This window comes from Gigantopelta aegis, chromosome 4 (assembly GCF_016097555.1).
Source record: "Gigantopelta aegis isolate Gae_Host chromosome 4, Gae_host_genome, whole genome shotgun sequence".
NCBI classification, from domain to species: Eukaryota; Metazoa; Mollusca; class Gastropoda; order Neomphalida; family Peltospiridae; genus Gigantopelta; species Gigantopelta aegis.
This window is the reverse complement of record NC_054702.1, coordinates 73202335-73221062: the sequence shown is the minus strand read 5'-3', so window position 1 is coordinate 73221062 and position 18728 is coordinate 73202335. Positions and strand designations below refer to the sequence as shown.

General features: G+C 32.8%; 1 protein-coding gene across 1 annotated transcript; it reads left to right on the top strand.

Annotated features, from left to right (window-relative positions):
• Positions 1 to 566: 566 nt before the first annotated feature.
• LOC121369986 (lysine-specific histone demethylase 1A-like) lies at positions 567 to 18665 on the top strand. Its single transcript, XM_041495068.1, has 18 exons — positions 567 to 725; positions 2640 to 2820; positions 3079 to 3212; positions 4450 to 4528; positions 6794 to 6886; positions 7375 to 7481; positions 9700 to 9781; positions 10268 to 10362; positions 11033 to 11178; positions 11903 to 11993; positions 12417 to 12551; positions 12913 to 12986; positions 13349 to 13497; positions 14006 to 14101; positions 14422 to 14624; positions 15136 to 15378; positions 15700 to 15781; positions 16156 to 18665. Exons 1-18 carry the CDS (start codon positions 567 to 569, stop codon positions 16377 to 16379), a joined length of 2373 nt encoding a protein of 790 aa, XP_041351002.1. The 3' UTR covers positions 16380 to 18665.
• Positions 18666 to 18728: the final 63 nt, after the last annotated feature.

The window sequence follows — 18728 nt, the reverse complement described above, 5'->3', positions numbered from 1 at the left end:
TTTTTTATTTACAGTTATATGGCGTCAGACATATATGGTTAAGGACCACACAGATTTTGAGAGGAAACCCGCTGTCGCCACTACATGGGCTATTCTTTCCGATTAGCAGCAAGGGATCTTTTATTTGCGCTTCCCACAGGCAGGATAGCGCAAACCATGGCCTTTGTTGAACCAGTTTTGGATCATTGGTCGGTGCAAGTGGTTTACACCTACCCATTGAGCCTTGCGGAGCACTCACTCAGAGTTTGGAGTCGGTATCTGGATTAAAAATCCCATGCCTCGACTGGGATCCGAACCCAGTACCTACCAGCCTGTAGGCCGATGGCCTAACCACGACGCCAGTGGCCACCGAAGCTGGTTCATATTAATTTAACAAGGTTGAATATAATTTGTGGCACCTTGCGTAGGCCTCCTATAGTCTCGATATTCTTAGCTTTGGCAATCTGATATATATACGAAAGATCAAGACAAAACAGGTGGCGGAAAGAGGGCGCTGTTGTAAACAAAGCAGGGTTAGAGTGTTTGATTTTGGGGTAATCAATTTTGGAATATATTTTGAAAAAAAGATGTCAAGTGCATCAGGTAAATCGGTAACAACTACTTCTAAAGATCGTAAAGAAAGCGATAAGACAGAGTCTACTAGTGAGGATCGAAAACGACCAGTACCCCGGACAGACGAAAAGGAATCCGATGACGCCGACAGAAGTAGAAGAAAACGTCCAAAGGTATCGAACGTCGTGGTATTTTAGTGTTGGATTAATTTTAATGACACTTCACAAATGCACCATTTGATTACTAACAACTATCCATCGATAGTTTCATTTGCAAAAATTTAGTTTTGTGTAAACCCATTTTTTTTTCACACATTAGGCATATGTAACATTTAATTTATAATTAGCCTAATTTATTATACTTATAGTTCATCAAGATAACGTCACGGCACGATATTACAATTATTATGATGTTTATTTCTGTGCAGAGGTCCAATAGATGTCAAAATGTTTTTTAAAAAGGAACCCAGTGCTCTCGCAACCCGTATGTTAATGCCGATATATGTACATTGTTCATATTTGGCACACGGATACCTCTCAATCTCGGTATGATGTATCTATAATCTAAATATGTTTTAAAAAAATAATGTAGGAAAACCGTTTTTTTAGAAGAACATTGTTTTTTTCATCTTTGGCCCTAATTCATCAAGATTAACCTCAAATGCAAGTGCAAGCACCTTGGCTTGTGCTTGCACTTGTATTCGAGGTTAATCTTGATGAACTAATAAAAGAAAACCTTACTCTTTAATTTTTCTTAAAGGGACATTCCTGAGTTTACTGAGTTCCATCAAAATACCTGTACGTTTTGTTGATATGATAATCCGTCATATTTGGAACCTTAAAAAAACAACTAATAAATATACATATATTATATATAGAGGATTCGCCACGAGTATTTTTTAATATGGAAAATATCAACTGAGTCTATGTTAAAGGGACATTCCTAAGTTTGCTGCATTGTAAGATGTTTCCGACTAATAAAATATTTCTACAATTAAACTTACATATTACATATATTTTCGTGTTTAGAATATCAATGTCTGTATATTCAATGTGTTTTTGGTCGTGTTAATATTTGTAAGAAGCCCAAACTGGATTTTGTCTTCAAATAATTTCGTACGTACACATTTTTTTATTTTTTTGAAAATAAAATGAAATTATAACCTAGTACAAATATTAAAAAGATCAGAAACACGTTTAATATACAGCCACTAATATGCTATGCAGAAAAATGTATTTGATATGTAATTACAATCGTTAAAAAGTCTCTGTTAGTGGATAACATTTTTAAAATTGTAGCAAACTCAGGAATGCCCCTTTAATAATCAACAGGACAGGTATATATTAATCGATGTGGATTTCTCATACTTTTAGTTTTGGTGTTTATAGTTCTAAGTAAATTTATACTGTGCAGGTATTGGGATGAATCGTGTAATAATTTTTAGCTAAAGTTATTTGACCAGTCTATTAGTAGATTTGACTTCAGGGGATACATTATTTATGGTTGAGAAGTCATGTTTATCCCTTACAAGTCTATTTTGCATTTTTAATATTAGGTATGCATGCATTGAAGTGGTATTCAGTATGATGGTGGATGTTCAGTTTATGTACATGTGTAATGATTCATTGTATTGTGCAAAAAATAATTGTTACCTTTTGGTTGAAATTTTATGGGTTACGGTACCTGAATTTGTTTTTGTATAACCCGTTGAAGTGAATTATACATATTTTCAGTTCTCAGAGGCCTGATATGGCAATTCCCTATGCTATATGTACGTTTTGACTGATCACTACACAATTTTTAGTAAGACATTATTTAACCAATTTTTATTTGATCAAGCAGTAGCTACTAAGGTTTTTTTTTTAAACAAATATTTTCTGCCAGGTACATGTAGAGACATTTTGCTGTGACTTTTAAATCCAATTTTATTATTAATAAAAATAATAATAATACATAGCAATATGTCAGAATGATCATATGTTTGACGTCCAATAGCCAATGATAAGATAAAAATCAATATGCTCTAGAGGCGTTGCTAAATAAAACAAACTTTACTCCTTTTTTTGTTTGTTTCTGATCATGAATAGGTTGAGTACAAGGAAGTGGATGTGCCTGCAGCCAGCGTTTCTGATGAAGATACTGGGTCAGGTGAACTCAAAAAAGAGAAAGAGAAACTGGCTCAGGTTCCTCCAATAACAGCCAAAGTAGAGGCGGCAGGGCCAGAGCCAGATGTGGCTGAAGATAGTGATCATAATGATGATCCAACAGGTTGGTGTGCACAATGTGATTGATTGAATGTTTGTAATCCCATTACTTAGTATGTGAATTTATATGGTATCAGTATTGTAATATCTTAAATGGATCCCCATAATCTATATTAGGCAAACTAATAATAACTCCCCTCATTTTGTTTCCATTCAAGGTCTGCTTAAATGTTATATATTTGTAGAATTTGTAATAGTTAGTTTTCAATTCTGTTGCTGTTTGGCATGTGTATGTTTTTATTGATTGTTATTTATTTTTAAGGTTTGGAAGGAGCTGCATTTCAGAGTCGTCTCCCCTTTGACAAAATGACATCTCAAGAGGCAGCTTGTTTTCCAGATATTCTTCAAGGCCCTCCACAAGCTCAGAAAGTATTCTTATATATAAGAAATAGACTTGTAAGTATATATGTATTGTTATGTTTAAAATGGCCACACTGTTTAGTGTCTATCACCAACCATTAACAAGCAAATGGATATACATTATGTTCGCACACAAATGGGGTTTTCTAGACTCAGCCTCATTTTCGCCAAGTTCAAATGGTAGCGAGTTCGCATTGTAAACGACACTGTGTGACGTTTTGAAACGTGTACCAAATTCGCAGATCATCATCACAAAACACAAAACTATGAGTCGTTGGATTTTGGTATCGATTCGCCTACAATCTCCACAGTTATGGTTTCCGGTTTTCATTCCAGAACTGAAACCGAACTGATTCCACAGTTAACTGCACATAAACTACACTTAATACTGATGACAAAATGAGGTTTTGCTAGTGCAGGGCTCGGAGTTAAGGATTTGTATCTCACAGGAATTTTTAAAAGGATTGCCATGGCTGAATAAACCCAACAACAGCAATTTTGAGCCTGCCTATAGATGGCAATTTTTTTTAAAGTGACATTTGAAGCAAATAAACATGGCTGAATTGTTACAGGGCTTCTAGATTATGTTAGCCCCACTCCCGTGGCTAGTGTTATTCAATGTTAGCCTAGTAAATAACTACTAGTGCCATGCCTGACGGCTAGTGAAAAAAATGTGTTGTATTTAAGTCTATTTTGTAAATGTGTATATCTTGCCCTCACACCCCAATGTTAGTGTTTTTAAGCTCTATCTCTCTCTTTAGGTAACATCTGATTATTACTATTATCTAGTAAAATTGTATTACGGTAACTTAAAGTAAAGTAGGGCTAGTAAATGTTTAATCGTGGCTTATAAATTTTAAAAATCACTGATCTCATGGCTAGTGGATTTTATAAAAATTCTACAACCCCTGGGTTATTTTCCTGTATGTAAACATTTCAGATGTGCAAATGTTTAATATTGGCAGATACTGTATGCCAGGTGGATATATTTTGATTTTTTTTTTTTTACTTTACTTTTGTTTTTATTGTTTACACACATTTATAATGCAAAATTCATCTTAATTCTCTGTCATAAGTGCTGTAATGTAACATGATATTTTAAAGATGCTTATGTTTTGTGGCAGTTCTTTATTAACCATCTGTCCTGGTGTATTTTTACATAATTGCATGTAATAAATGCATTTAAATCCACTTAATGTCATATATTGGTTTAAAAAATAATATGGTTATTTGCATGTTGTGTATATTTATTTACAATTTATCTTCATTACAGCTTCAACTATGGCTTGATAATCCCAAAATGCAGCTAACATTCGAGACAGCCCTTCCAAACATTGAAGCACCATACAACAGTAAGTCACCATTTTAAATAGGAATACGACATTCGGTCAATTGTTTCTAAGCTGGGGGGAAAAGTTGTTGACAATCATAATAATAATTGTTATAATAATGGGCCATTTTCAACAAGACGCACAAATAATGCTAACAACGTTCTCAAAACCTTTTTTTGTTTGTTTTTAAATTGCAATATCAAGCAGCAAAGTAAAAAAAAAATATATTCCAAAAGAATTTCCATGCTTTCACTGTCAACAGTAATAATAATACATGACATTTTTGGATGCATCAGCTGAGGAAAAGCCAAAATCAAATTAACAAATACTGATAATTTACAAAAATCATTATACAGTCAACTCTCATATAATGGTATTCATTACAATGGAATATTCGGATACCAGCAAATGTTTACAATGTTCGGATACCAGCAAATGTTTACAATGTTCGGATACCAGCAAATGTTTACTGGCAACCAACATGTTTCCATGCTAATCTGATCGTTATAATGGAATATTTGAGTTGCTGAATTGGCAGTTATTTCCAGTAACAAACATGCATTGTTTGATGCTTACAATGGTGCAGAAAATTACAGAACATATATTTTGTCATCAGTATTAGTCAATAAATGTTAAGTGTAGTTAATGTGCGGTTAACCGTGGAATAAGTTTGGTTTCGGTTCTGGAATGAAAACCAAAAACCATAACTGTGGAGATTGTAGGCAAGTCGATGCCAAAATCCACTTCTGCCACTAACCTGCTAAACGGCTCATACTTTAGCATTTTGTGATGTTTGATCTGTGAATTTGGTACACGTTTCGAAATGTCACACAGTGTCGTTTACAATGCATACTCGTTATCATTTTAACTTGGCGAAAACGAGGCATAGTCCAAAAAAAACCATTTGTGTGCGAACATACTGTCTATTCACATGGTGTTTTTTAATGTGCTTATGTCTTCTGCAGAAGTCATCCATGTTTATTATTTATTTGAACCCTTGATTTGTACCAATACTTTGGCCACGGTATTTTCAGTAGGTTTTTCAATCTCTGCTATTTTCGTTAATTTTTGAGACAAAAAATTGTTTCACTGTTAACACTGCAATACACCTGTATCAAAATGAGAATTATGATAAATTGCTTGTTAAAGTTAATTCAGGTTACAAATGAATACAATTACAATGATGTCGGCCATTCTTATCATATTGTGTGACATTACCCGAGGCCCCATTTGAAACAACTTGACTATTTGATTCATAGTTAAACTTCGGCCAAAGTATTCTGAGTGAGTTTCTTTTGAACATCATTTCGGGGGTTTATTTTCAATACTTTTTTTTAAGTTGCAAAATAAAACCATACTGACAAACAATTTAATTTTTTATATATGGGGGAAAATGTTCACAAAATTTTAGGGAAAGATTTCATTAAAATGTCAATGAAACCGAAACTCTACTCTTTTGTCAAAACCGAAACAGGAAACAGATATATCACTAATTAAGTGGCATGAATACTTTGACAATTAGTCTAACTTTAAGGGGCGGGACATAGCCCAGTGGTACAGTGCTCAAAGGCCGTGGTATGTACTATCCTGTCTGTGGGATGGTGCATATAAAAGATCCCTTGTTGCTAATCGAAAAAGACTAGCCTATGAAGTGGCGATAGCGGGTTTCTTCTCTTAATATCTATATGGTCCTTAACCATATGTCTTACGCCATATAACCGTAAATAAAATGTGTTGAGTGTGTTGTTAAATAAACATTTCTTTCTTTCTTTCTGTAATTTTAATACCTTTCAGAGGCATTGTGTTGTGCATTTGACATCTGGCTTATATCAGATTAGCTATGGTTGATTCAAATGCTAATAACAAACTTTAAAGAAATTCACCCAAAACACATACAAGATGAAATTGCAAGCCACTTCAGCACAAAATGGGTGAAACTTGTTAGCAGATAGACTGTTGGTGATATTTTGTGCAATAAAGCAAAATGGGCCTTGCATCTAAAGTTGGTTCATCAGTGCACCAGCAAATAAAAAAAAAAATCTTTTTTTTTCTTTCTTTGCTAGTAGTTTATTACATTTTATAGTATTACTAACTGGAAAAACTAAATATACAAACTATGGGAGATAACTCTTTAATAGATTGTTATACCAGCAAACTCTTTATAATGGCAATACAAGCGCAGAACAAACATGGCCATTATAACCAGTTGACTGTATGTACATACTTGGACAATTAAAAGTATCAGTTTCAGAATTTAACATGCACAATGTATTTTATTATCTACAGGTGATGGGCCACTCATTATGCGGATACATTCCTTTTTGGAAAGATATGGGTTCTTCAACTTTGGTGTCTACAAACGACTCAAACCTATTCCCGGTACTTTACTTATTTTTAATATTTATTTTACTTATTCCAAGTTTAATATCCACTGTAGATGTCATACATGAATGTAATTTTAAAATGTCCATAGTTGGATCTACTTTTACTTTAGCCATGTCAAACGTTTCATCGACTTTTTTAATATGGTCATCTTATACTTGAAGGAATTAACTATCCCATCAGGATTAGGTGGTTTTATTTTCGGACTCCCCCCTTCCCCCAAAAAACAACAAACTGCATTTATTTCATTATCATTTGAAATAAAATAAAAATTTCATAAAGTTCTCACCTTTTGTTTTAGGAATTAAATAAAAGTTGTTGAGTGATTTTAAAAGCAATATGCTGAGATTTAAGGTATTTGTTTTTAATACATTATAAAGGAGACTAAAAAGAAATTCTATAAACTGCCCTCTAGCTGTCTTAATTGACTTATCACAATACTGTCAATAGACTTGTGTAATTAGATATGGTTTGGTTTATTTTAGCTAAAAAGCATGGCCGTGTCATCATTGTTGGTGCAGGAATGGCTGGTCTGGGAGCAGCAAGACAACTGATGTCTTTTGGCATGGACGTTGTACTTCTAGAAGCCAGGGTAAATAAATGAAGCCATGCGTTATTTTTGGTAACATAGTTGTTTACACATGTACGTGTTAACAATTCCAAGACTTATGACTGTCTGCTCCTAGGTGATGACCAAGTCACCAATGCAATACATCCAATACAAAAACAGCACCGTGGAAATCAATTACACTGTGACATATAGTTAACTTGGCAATCATGTGTCTGTGACGCGTAAGTCAGCTACAAGTGCAAAGGGTTGTAAATATCTTTTAGTCGATAAAGATGTTAAAATTTGCTTAAAATCAGTTTTTTGAGGATATGTAAGAAATAGAACAATACATTTGTGTCCTTTAGATACCATTTATCTTGCAACTTGTTGTTTAAGAACGGTTTTGCTCATGTATTATTCTCTATGTTATGACATTTACATCATAGTATACATAGAACTAAACAATAACCCCAATCCCCAGCAGAAACATCACCATTTATTCACCAGTCTCATATCAAAATCTAATCATCATCAGTATATACCATCTAAGCAGTTAATCTACTTACCAATTTAATTTTATTCACATCTAATCTGAATAGACAAAAATGATTTCTAAGAAATACTGTAGGCGTAATGCAAATGGAACCAGCCAATTAATATTAAGTACACCAAAATTAGTTTCCATTGCTGATAGTGTTAACATTTTGTAATGAAACTGATCTAGACAATGTATCAATCTTCTTGGGCAGTACATACAAAACGTGTGGTTCCTTATATTTTATTTACCTGCCAAAAATAGGATAGCACTTGGCATTTGAGATACAGACAATACTACATGAGTGGTCGTTGGATACCATTTATCTTACAACAAGTGGTAAGATAAATGGTATCTGATAGACACGAATGTTGTATTCTATTTCTTACATATCCAGAAAAAAACATTTTAAAAATAAATTTAAATGTCTTTTTCCAACGGAAACCTATTTACGGCCCTTGCACTTATAGTTAACTTGTGTGTCACAGACAAATCAATCTCAGGTTAACTTGTACTTCACACAGTTGGATGGTACATAATTGGTGACCAGTTGTATGTCTTTAAAATATTATCGCACATATATGTGTTAGCATGTATGTGTTATCAAAAATAATGATTGATGTTCTCACAATCGGATGTGTAAGAAAATTAAATAATGTGATTTTTTTTTTTTTTAATTAAACAAAAAGTGAACCCCAGTTTTGCAGACTGTAACATTTTGCATTTTTCAACAGTACACTAAATAATGTATATTAATTTATTTGGAATAATTAATGATAAATAAACATATTACAAATTACATGTTAATAATTATTAATAGTGATTATAAAGTGTGTTGGGCATATTGGGTTGGGGTTACTTTCTAGTATTTTTGGTACAAATTTTCAGTACATACAGAAGTAGGGCTATTAGATTTTTAACCATGGCTAGTGGATTTTGAAAATCTGATCTCATGGCTAGTGGATTTTTAGAAAATTCTAGAAGCTCTGATAAAGGGTTCATCGTAAGTGTTTTTTTATATTGAAAATATCAACTGAGTATATGTTAATCAGTATTTTTTTATGGTCTGCTGTAAAACAAATACCGATTAACTAGACAAGATTGAAATTTTACATATTAAAAAACATAGTAGCGAATTATATTTACCATATAACATTTAATACAATTTTTAGCATTTGATGGTATTAAAATTACCTCCATCTGTAATATGTCATCATGATTAGCACAAATATAGTTTAACTAAATCTTATGAAAACGTTACGCACAGGTATACAAGTCATGTTGGCTTGTAAACAAATGACCCCTTGAAAGCAAAACATTATTAACTGGGTTAATATGTTAAATATCACATGGACGCTATGGGTAGGTTATAGGATAAAATAATACTTTGTAAGGTCTATATTTAAAACATTGTAATAGGACTTACAGATTTTATATAATTAAGGATCAGAGCTCATGGCTTGTCAAACATGAGAAAATGTTTGTTTTAATTACAAACTTTGTGGTCCGAAATGTTGAAGGAATCAAATAAATAAGTTTGAGATATATCTTTGGTTTCAGGTAAACCTTATAGTTGTTGGAGAAAATTATGCAATGGGATAATTTCTTGACTTATGGATATTCTAAATTGTGAGATAACAAATGTCATTATAACATTTGTCTGTATATATATATATATATATTTAAAATTATATATGTTCTAATAATTTTTTATTATTGTGCTAGGATCGTGTTGGAGGAAGAATTGCGACTTTCAGAAAAAATGCTTATGTGGCAGATCTTGGAGCAATGGTGGTTACTGGACTGGGTACGGTTTCAATTGTTATTGCCTTCCACAATTTAGTATCTTTTAATTCGCAAAGCAAACACATTTTATTTCCAGTGCATGGTTTTCATAATTTCCTCAGGTGATGATGCTTACTATATAATAAATAATACCCAAACAAAATAACATGTTTCTAATTACATTTATTGTATTTCTTATGGCGCTAAAAATTCCATTCACCATTTTAATTGCATAAACATTTCGCAGGATTTCATCTAAACACGCTGATATTTACTGACCAAAAAGTTTCATGTTGAGTACAATCCTTTATTATTTATTATCCATTTATCCGACATTTAGTATAATCTGTTCTGATGGGCAACATATTTTCTTCCAGTTAAAATGTTTAAACTTGAGTGATATCCAAATCGGTTATGACAGAAATACCACATAACCTACTGATTGTTTGCGTTCACTACAGCTTATTTTGAGGCTTGGTAGACAAGTATTTTTGTGTTCTAATTACAGGTGGAAATCCTGTAACTGTTTTGAGTCGACAAATCAATATGGAGCTACATAAGATTAAGCAGAAATGTCCCTTGTATGAATCCAATGGCACTACTGTAAGTTTGGGAGAAGATTACTATTTTTTGTTTGTTTGTTTTGTTTAAAGACACCACTAGAGCACATTGATTAATTATTCATTGGCTATTGGATGTCAAACATTTGGTAATTATGACTTGTAGTCATCAGAGGAAACCTGCTACATTTTTCCTATAGCAGCAAGGGATCTTTTATATACACTTTCCCACAGACAGGAAAGCATATACCATATATGGCCTTTGTCCAGTTGTGGTGCTGTTAGGAGAAGACATGCAAAATTATACAAAACTAACTTTCTAGATTATCAAATATTTTTCAGTTGTTTTTTCTATGGCTACATTTGTATTTAAGTTAGGCAGCTAAACATTCATTTTACAAGGTCCAAATTCAATGTTAAAATTGTAAATTGATCAACATTAGTTGTCATTGTCTGAAATATTTTTAGCTTCTAAATTGTACCTAATAAAATCATTTACTTATTTTTGTTGTAAATTTATAAATTGTGGATTAAATATTATTAGTTAGAGCAAAAAATAATATTTTAACAAGCTGTGCAATAAAACATCTGAGCTGATTGCTGTATTTTAATTTGATTTAACCTCATGAAGTAAGGTTTGTTATTGTTGTTTTTACCTGGATGGTGATCGTACTTTTGTCTTGAGCTATTATATGCATTTCAAATTTTTACAGCAAGTACCAAAGGAGAAGGATGAAATGGTTGAACGAGAATTCAACCGTCTCTTAGAAGCAACCTCATATTTATCACACCAAATGGAGTTTAATCATATAGAAGGAAAACCTGCTTCACTTGGGCAAGCACTGGAGGCAATCATAAAGTAAGTTATCAGTTCTGTTTGTGCTATAAAAAAAAATTGGAATTTATGAGAATGTTTTTTTTAACGTAATTAGTAGTATATAAGACAAATATACATTTTATATTCAGACTAGTTGCTGATATACTAAATTCTGAGTAGCTTTGTGTTTTTGCATTGTGATATGTTGAAACAAAAGTAGAATTCTATTCTGGGGTTAACATTTTAGCTGTTTTAAGTTAAAATGTTCAGTCTTGTTACTGTGAATGCATATTGACATAGTTTCTGGGAACAATATCACAAAACATCATAAGTTTACATCTGCGACTAGCAGTTATATCAGACATACATTTACAAGTGTTTAGAATCTGTTTCACGAAGAAAATTACATCATTACGGAAAATGGAGCATTTTAAGGACAAAAGAAAATGAAATCTGTGTATTTTTAACTGTATTTGTTGTATTATAATAGTAATAAAAATTGTGGTTTAGTCGTAGATTTACCTTTACATGCAAAACTAGGCTTACAATGTTTTGTGAAAAATTGGGCCCCGATCTATAGACTTCTAATTAAACAACATTTTGGTTTCGTTTTCAAAAGGTGGAGTAGAGATGTGGGAATAGCAAGCTTGTGAAACCAAATTGATGTTGCACACTTAAATGATAAGTAAGAGTCTGGTTAACCCAATGAAAAAAATGGTGTATTCAGTTCATGAATAACATTTTTGTCTATTTTATTTTCCTCCAGGTTGCAGGAGAAGCATGTGAAGGAAAAGCAATGTGAGCACCAAAGAAATATTATTGAACTTCAAGAAAAGCTCAAGAAAACTCAAAATAATGTGAGCTACAAACTTAAATTCTTTGTGTGTCAGGGCCCTTTAAATGTTTTATACTGTATTGTATTTGACGTTATAATAAAAAGCGTACCTAATTTAGTTGTTTTTCTTTCATTGGACTGTTGAATTTAAAATTATTTTGTAATGATGTATGTTTTGTCTAATAATAGACTATGTTAGTGTTAATTATGGTTAGATTGATTCATATTGTGTTTTTTTCTTTTGAATACCGGTAGTAATAAATTAATTGGCATGTACTTTATTTTTTGAATAGATATTTATTATGTCTTTGTTGTTATCTGATGCTTCATTTGCATGTGTGTGAATGATTTTATGATTGTGGTTTATTGTTTACTTACTGTGTAAGTTTCTCGATATTTTGTATAGCAAATTTGACATCTTATTAATAGATTTTGTATGTTCTAGATGCTTTCATTAAAAGACAAAATTGAAGAGCTTCATAAACACTGGAGGGAAGCGTCCGAGGTTAAACCTCCGCGAGATATCACAGCAGAGTTTCTAGTCAAAAGCAAACTACGAGATCTCACTGCCTGTTGTAAGGTATGCAATTCTTCTTTGTAATAGTGTCATTTACACAATAATTTACTTTAGTTTGACACCCAATAGCCAATGTATTTGTTGTGTGCTGAGGTGTCGTAAAACATTCATTCATGGTAATAGTAAGCTTTCACAATGGCTACAATATGTCTGACAAATATTATATTTCATTAGGATCGGGTGGGGTGGGGGGGGGGGGGGGGGGGGGGGGGGCTTATAGCGGGGGAAAACCTAGAGAATTTATTAACATATTGTTTTTATTATTGTAATATGTTGCAGAATAACAGCAGTTGATTTATACATTTATAATGAAGAAGAAAGTTATTTGAAGAGATGTTTGATTCTGTGTACTTCATTTTCATAGGAATATGACCAATTGGAGGCACAGCAAAAGGAAATAGAAGAAAAATTACAGATACTCGAATCCAATCCACCAAGGTTTGTGTTCAGGAAGCATGATTTGTAAATTCTTCCTGCTACAGTGTACATGCCGCTTTATTACTTGGATTATTTGTGTTATTTTGGTAATAATTATAAGTCTGAATATATTTCAGTAGTTTAGCTTTTGAAGATGCTTTTCAATTGGTATTTCCTATGAAATGGGTACTGCCTATAAATACTTTTTTTTGCTGGAGTTATTTTTCTTCTTATGGTTTCATTTAATTACAGTTGCTTGATTGAAGTAAATATATTGATAACACAATGAGTACACCAATTGGCAATGTGTAATAGTAATAAAAAAAACAACGATATCTGAACATTGAAAAATGGATGTTGATAATGTTTTGTCTTTCATGTAGTGATGTCTACTTGTCTTCACGAGACCGTCAGATTCTGGACTGGCATTTTGCAAATTTGGAGTTTGCTAACGCCACACCTCTGACCACGCTGTCTCTGAAACACTGGGACCAGGATGATGACTTTGAGTTCTCAGGCAGCCATCTAACAGGTGTGGGACCATTCACAATTATTCATATTTTGACACACATACAAACTGCACTTTCACCTCTTAAGAAACATTTTTGTTTGTTTTTAAAGTCTAGCATACAGTTTGAAAATGTTGATAATTCACGGTTCATATTTGTTGCGGAAATCTTGAAAAGTCGTGATATATTTATAGTTGGGTCATAATTATATCAATTTTATTATTATTATTATTTATTTTAAAATAACTCAACAGCACCAAAATACTAGTATTACATTGGTGATTGAAGATTTGTTGTTGTTGAGAATCCAAAAACATGTCGTGGAAAATACTTTTAAAAGTTAAGAAATTTGGTTTATGACAGAAGTTTATGAATCTTGTAATAGTAAACAGTATACTGGTGTATTTTCTCTATTTTCACCTGTACAAACACTATTCCACACCTGCAAAACGATTTCCTGGTTGAGTCATAAATACTCAACTTTCTCAAAACAGTCCACAGTATTACATAATTGACCACTATTGCTTTCAGTGCGGAATGGTTACTCCTGTGTACCAGTGGCTCTGTCAGAAGGTTTGGACATAAAACTAAACACTGCTGTACGTCAAGTCAGATATACTACATCAGGTAAGGAACTAGTAACAGTACGAAAGCAGCTTGTCAAGGCAGATGCTTTTGAATCTCTTTACAAAAATTTCAATTATTGTTAATACATTATTAAGGATTAATTTCTCAACTTTTGTTTCCTTTTATCACAATAGGGACAGTGTTTCTTTTTTTCTTTTCTTTTTGGGGGGAGGGGAGGGGTTGGTGGGGTAAAAGTAACTCATTTAAGTATGATATAATATAGTTTTAAGTTTTTTAGAAATTCACCGTTTATGTTATTTTAAATGAACATAACATCCCTGTTTCAAGATAATAACTTTGTTTGGTAATATTTTTCACAGGTGTTGAAGTGGTAACCACTAGTGCAAGGAATAACTCCAACCCGCAGACTTTCAAAGGTGATGCTGTCCTGTGCACTTTGCCACTGGGTGTCCTCAAGGAGAGTATGCGGGGTAGTGGTGTCAACAGTGTTCAGTATGTCCCACCTCTTCCAGACTGGAAGGCTGCTGCTATAAAGAGGCTTGGCTTTGGAAACTTGAATAAAGTTAGTCTTATGTCTTCTTAACATTGTTTTGGTGGCGGCTGGGGGGGACTGTACATATTACTGATGGCAGAAAAAGAAAATGTGATTTTAATTGATTTCAATAATATTGTACAGCTAATTGGATATGATTTTGGTCATTTTAATTAATATTTGTTATCTTAAAAAAGAGAGTTATCTGCATACTTTTTCAGCCCAAGACACTTGTTAAGAAACCCTGAGTAATTTTATATAACTACAAGTATTTCAAAATAGCTTCCATTGTTTGTGTTGGTTCATGAGTATTGCAGTCTTATTTTGGAAACTATTTGTATCTAATAATTGATTGATTTTATTTAGTAATCAATTATTATTATATAAGTTGATTTAAGCAGTGTTTTCAACATATTATGGTAAAATTTATGCATAGTTGAGATTATATTTTCCACTCCCCATCTTATTCAGTGATTATTCAATTCCATATCAGTCTTGACTTGTTGATGCTTTATAAATTATTTTTGTTTTTTTGTTTCAGGTTGTATTGTGTTTTGATCGTGTATTCTGGGATCCTAATGCGAACCTGTTTGGTAATGTGGGGAGTACGACGGCAAGTCGAGGTGAACTCTTTCTCTTCTGGAATCTCTACAAAGCTCCGGTCCTGCTCGCACTGGTAGCTGGAGAAGCTGCTGCTATAATGGAAAATGTTAGTGACGATGTCATTGTCGGAAGATCCATTTCAGTGTTGAAGGGAATATTTGGAAATAATGCTGTTCCACAGGTAATTTTTAGTTTTCTGATTTTCAAGGCAGTATTGTGGAAGGGGTATTAAGCATTTGTATAGTACATTTATTGTGTATTGTTTGGTTTGAACACATTGCATTAGGGTACTTTTTGCATTTTGTAATTTAGTTTAAATGATATAAGCGATGGGTTCATGGTCTGGTCAACTTTGTTATCTGCCATACTTCTTGTCATTTTCAGATAGTTACGTTAGTTTTGTACTGTACTCTATTATTACAGTCCTGTACTTCCATTGGGATATTTGGAAACATTTTTAGTTTAATCCCAAACTTGAAACATCAGTCTACATTTTTTTCAGCCAAAGGAAACTCTAGTCACCAGGTGGCGTGCTGATCCATTTTCTAGAGGCTCTTATTCTTATGTTGCAGCAGGCTCCTCGGGTTCGTACCAAATTATTGCATTTCTGGGGTTTTCCTGACAATTACCATATATCAAAAATGAGTGGAGTGGAAGAGGGGAGATAATTTAATAATTTATTGCTTATTCATCAAAATCTCAAATAAGACTAGCCTAAACTGTTTTACCAAGCACCTTATCTTAATTACTCTATTGAATAATGAGGAAATTGGACAAATTAAAAGCAAAGCATTTAATTTCAAGCTCCCAGTTCCACAAAGTTAAAGATTTGATGCAAATATGATTTTCAGCTCTGTCAGTTCAAAATAAAAGACTTGAGCTTGCTTAGAGCTATGCACAAAGACAAGACAAAGTTATTAATTACCAGGATCAATATCTACAACCGTTTATTCCACAGGAAATGATTATGACCTCTTGGCCACCCCGATTTCACCACAACAGGGAAGTCTACCTCGTCTGTTCTTTGCGGGAGAGCACACAGTGCGTAACTACCCTGCCACAGTGCATGGAGCATTCCTTAGTGGACTGCGGGAGGCTGGCTTGATTGCTGACCAGTTTCTTGGAGCTCCGTATGCCCTGCCATCAAGATTTACAGGTTCTCAGCCAACATCGACTTCCTGAGTTAGAACCAGCAGAACCATTCTGGATAGAATTCTTAATGTACTCATTCTTTTGTTCCTGTTGGTTGCTTTGTTGTAAACATTTCTGCTTAAATATGTTCTGGCTGTTCAACTATTTGGGGAAGAGCTTCTGTGATTTTGCAGCAAGAAAATATTTTTAGAGAATTGATGATCTTGTTGATATTAGGCGTATTCATGAGAAATGCATTTGTAAATGAATTTGGGCTTTATAATGAAACTGTTAATCTATATTGAAGTTTAAAGATCTGAAGAAGAAAAAACCCACCTGTTAGCAGGCTAATTTAAATGTGTGTATAGGTTACACCTTCTAAAAAGCACCATTTTGCCAGAGACTGGGCCAATTTTACAAAACATTGTAAGTTTACGCCTGAGACTAACAGTTATACCGGGCATTCATTTACAAGTGTTTGGCATCTATGTCATGAAGAAAATTACATCATTAAGGAAAATGGAGCATTTTAAGGACAAAAGAAAATTAAATATATGTGTTTCCAACTATAGTTTTTGTACTATAATAGTAATAAGAATTGTGGGTAGACGTTTACATACAAAATTAGGCTTACAATGTTTTGTGAAATTAGGCCCAGGTCAGTATATACCATGGCATTTGATGTTCCAGTTAGGCAAGCACTCTACCACTTAGTTATTGTCAATTTGTGTCAAAAGGCAATCAATGAATTGGCATGTAAGCATATAATGTATAAACTTAAAATTTATATAAAAACCTATTTTACATTTTAAACCCATATCAATGCAAATAAAAAAAAAAGAGAATAAAATTAGTGTAAATAAATTTCTTTACAAATTACAATCTTCTTTTATGATCCAAGTGTAAAGGAAACTGATAGCACAGTCAAGATAAAGCATGTGCAGTTCTACCTTTGGTCTCGGTGTACTGCATTCGATTAATTCAGTATCACTGAAGGTGAGGGTGCATACTATGGCTGTGAAAGCATTTTGTCTTCACCCCTGTATTAAAAATAAGATTTAATCTGTATAATTTGATTGCAGTATGTTAAGAAACGTTTGTTCATATAGATATTTTTTGGTAACATTTTTTAATGGTAGTTGGTATGGGTTTAAAACCTTTTATACAAGTTTTAGCATTATTTATTTTAGAGTTATATGCCAATTCATCAGTTCCCTTTTGACCTAAACGGACTATACATGCTGCCCATTTTTATAAAGGGAACGTAAGGATTCTTGTAGGAATTATTTGGTTTACTGTGAATACTGCTTAGAATTCAAAATGCTCATTTCCACATCATTAATATTTTTCAGATTGATCCAAGTTCAAGAGGAACATTTGTCTGTTATATTATATCATAACATAGCACAGATCCCATACTGTGCAACCATTTTGTGATCTGCAAAAGAAATAATGCAGAACAAGATGGACTTTTTTTAATATTTATTTTTACAAACAATTCAAGTGTTAAGTATTAGAAATAATATTCATGTATCAAAATTTCTATTTTTAACTACTGTAAATAGCTTCATGGTTTATCAATCCATAGTCACATTTTGTGAACATTTTCCTTTTTTTTTGGTGCTTAATGCAGTAGATAGTGCTGAGTCCTGTTTCATTATAGTACACATAATATATTAAGTCTTGCATCAAGTCATTATCTACCATTTCATTTGGTCATCTTATTTTTCAGAATAAAATAAAATGAGAAATCAAAATTATGTTCACTTATTGTTGTGCAATTCACATATATCTTGAGAATTGCCTTGAAGGGGTTATGGGTATTGCAATACCACTGTCTGTTTTGTTAGTTTGTGTTTAGATTGTTCAGTGAAATATCTCGAGTATTTTACATAGGATCCTTATGCATTGAGGTTGTTATGGTTTCCCATTTTAGGTCAAATGACAACGATTTAAGCCATTAAAAATTAAAACTTGAATTTTTTTTTAACTGTTTGGACATATTAACATTAGTTAAAAATTATTCCATTGTTCATGTCCTTTCCGCATAAAAAATTAAAATGGGTTTCACTTTGGTGTTCATTTTACCTGCTGTTCTAATTCTCATTTTAAGTGTTTTGGAGGAGGGGGAGTTGTGGGTGTTTGTAAAATCAGACACTAAATTGGCTTTATCTTTATTCTTCTTTTACCACAAATTACACCCAGAATTTTGCATTCGAGTGCAGAATATCATAATTGGCAGTACTCCATTCTAAAGTTAGGGCTTTGTGCACAGGGACCACAAAACATTTTGATCTGAATTGCAATATATACATGTATATGTCTAAAATATGTTAAGGCAAGACTATGCTTTCAGCACGTAAAAAAAATAATAAATCTTTTTTTTTTTTTTGTTGGCCA

Bases quoted from the DNA above. Each gene is read 5' to 3' on its own strand.
- LOC121369986 (XM_041495068.1), top strand. From the start codon at position 567: ATGTCAAGTGCATCAGGTAAATCGGTAACAACTACTTCTAAAGATCGT. The intron at 11,994-12,416 runs GTGAGCTACAAA...TGTATGTTCTAG, and splicing joins TCAAGAAAACTCAAAATAAT to ATGCTTTCATTAAAAGACAA. The intron at 15,379-15,699 runs GTAATTTTTAGT...CATTTTTTTCAG, and splicing joins GAAATAATGCTGTTCCACAG to CCAAAGGAAACTCTAGTCAC.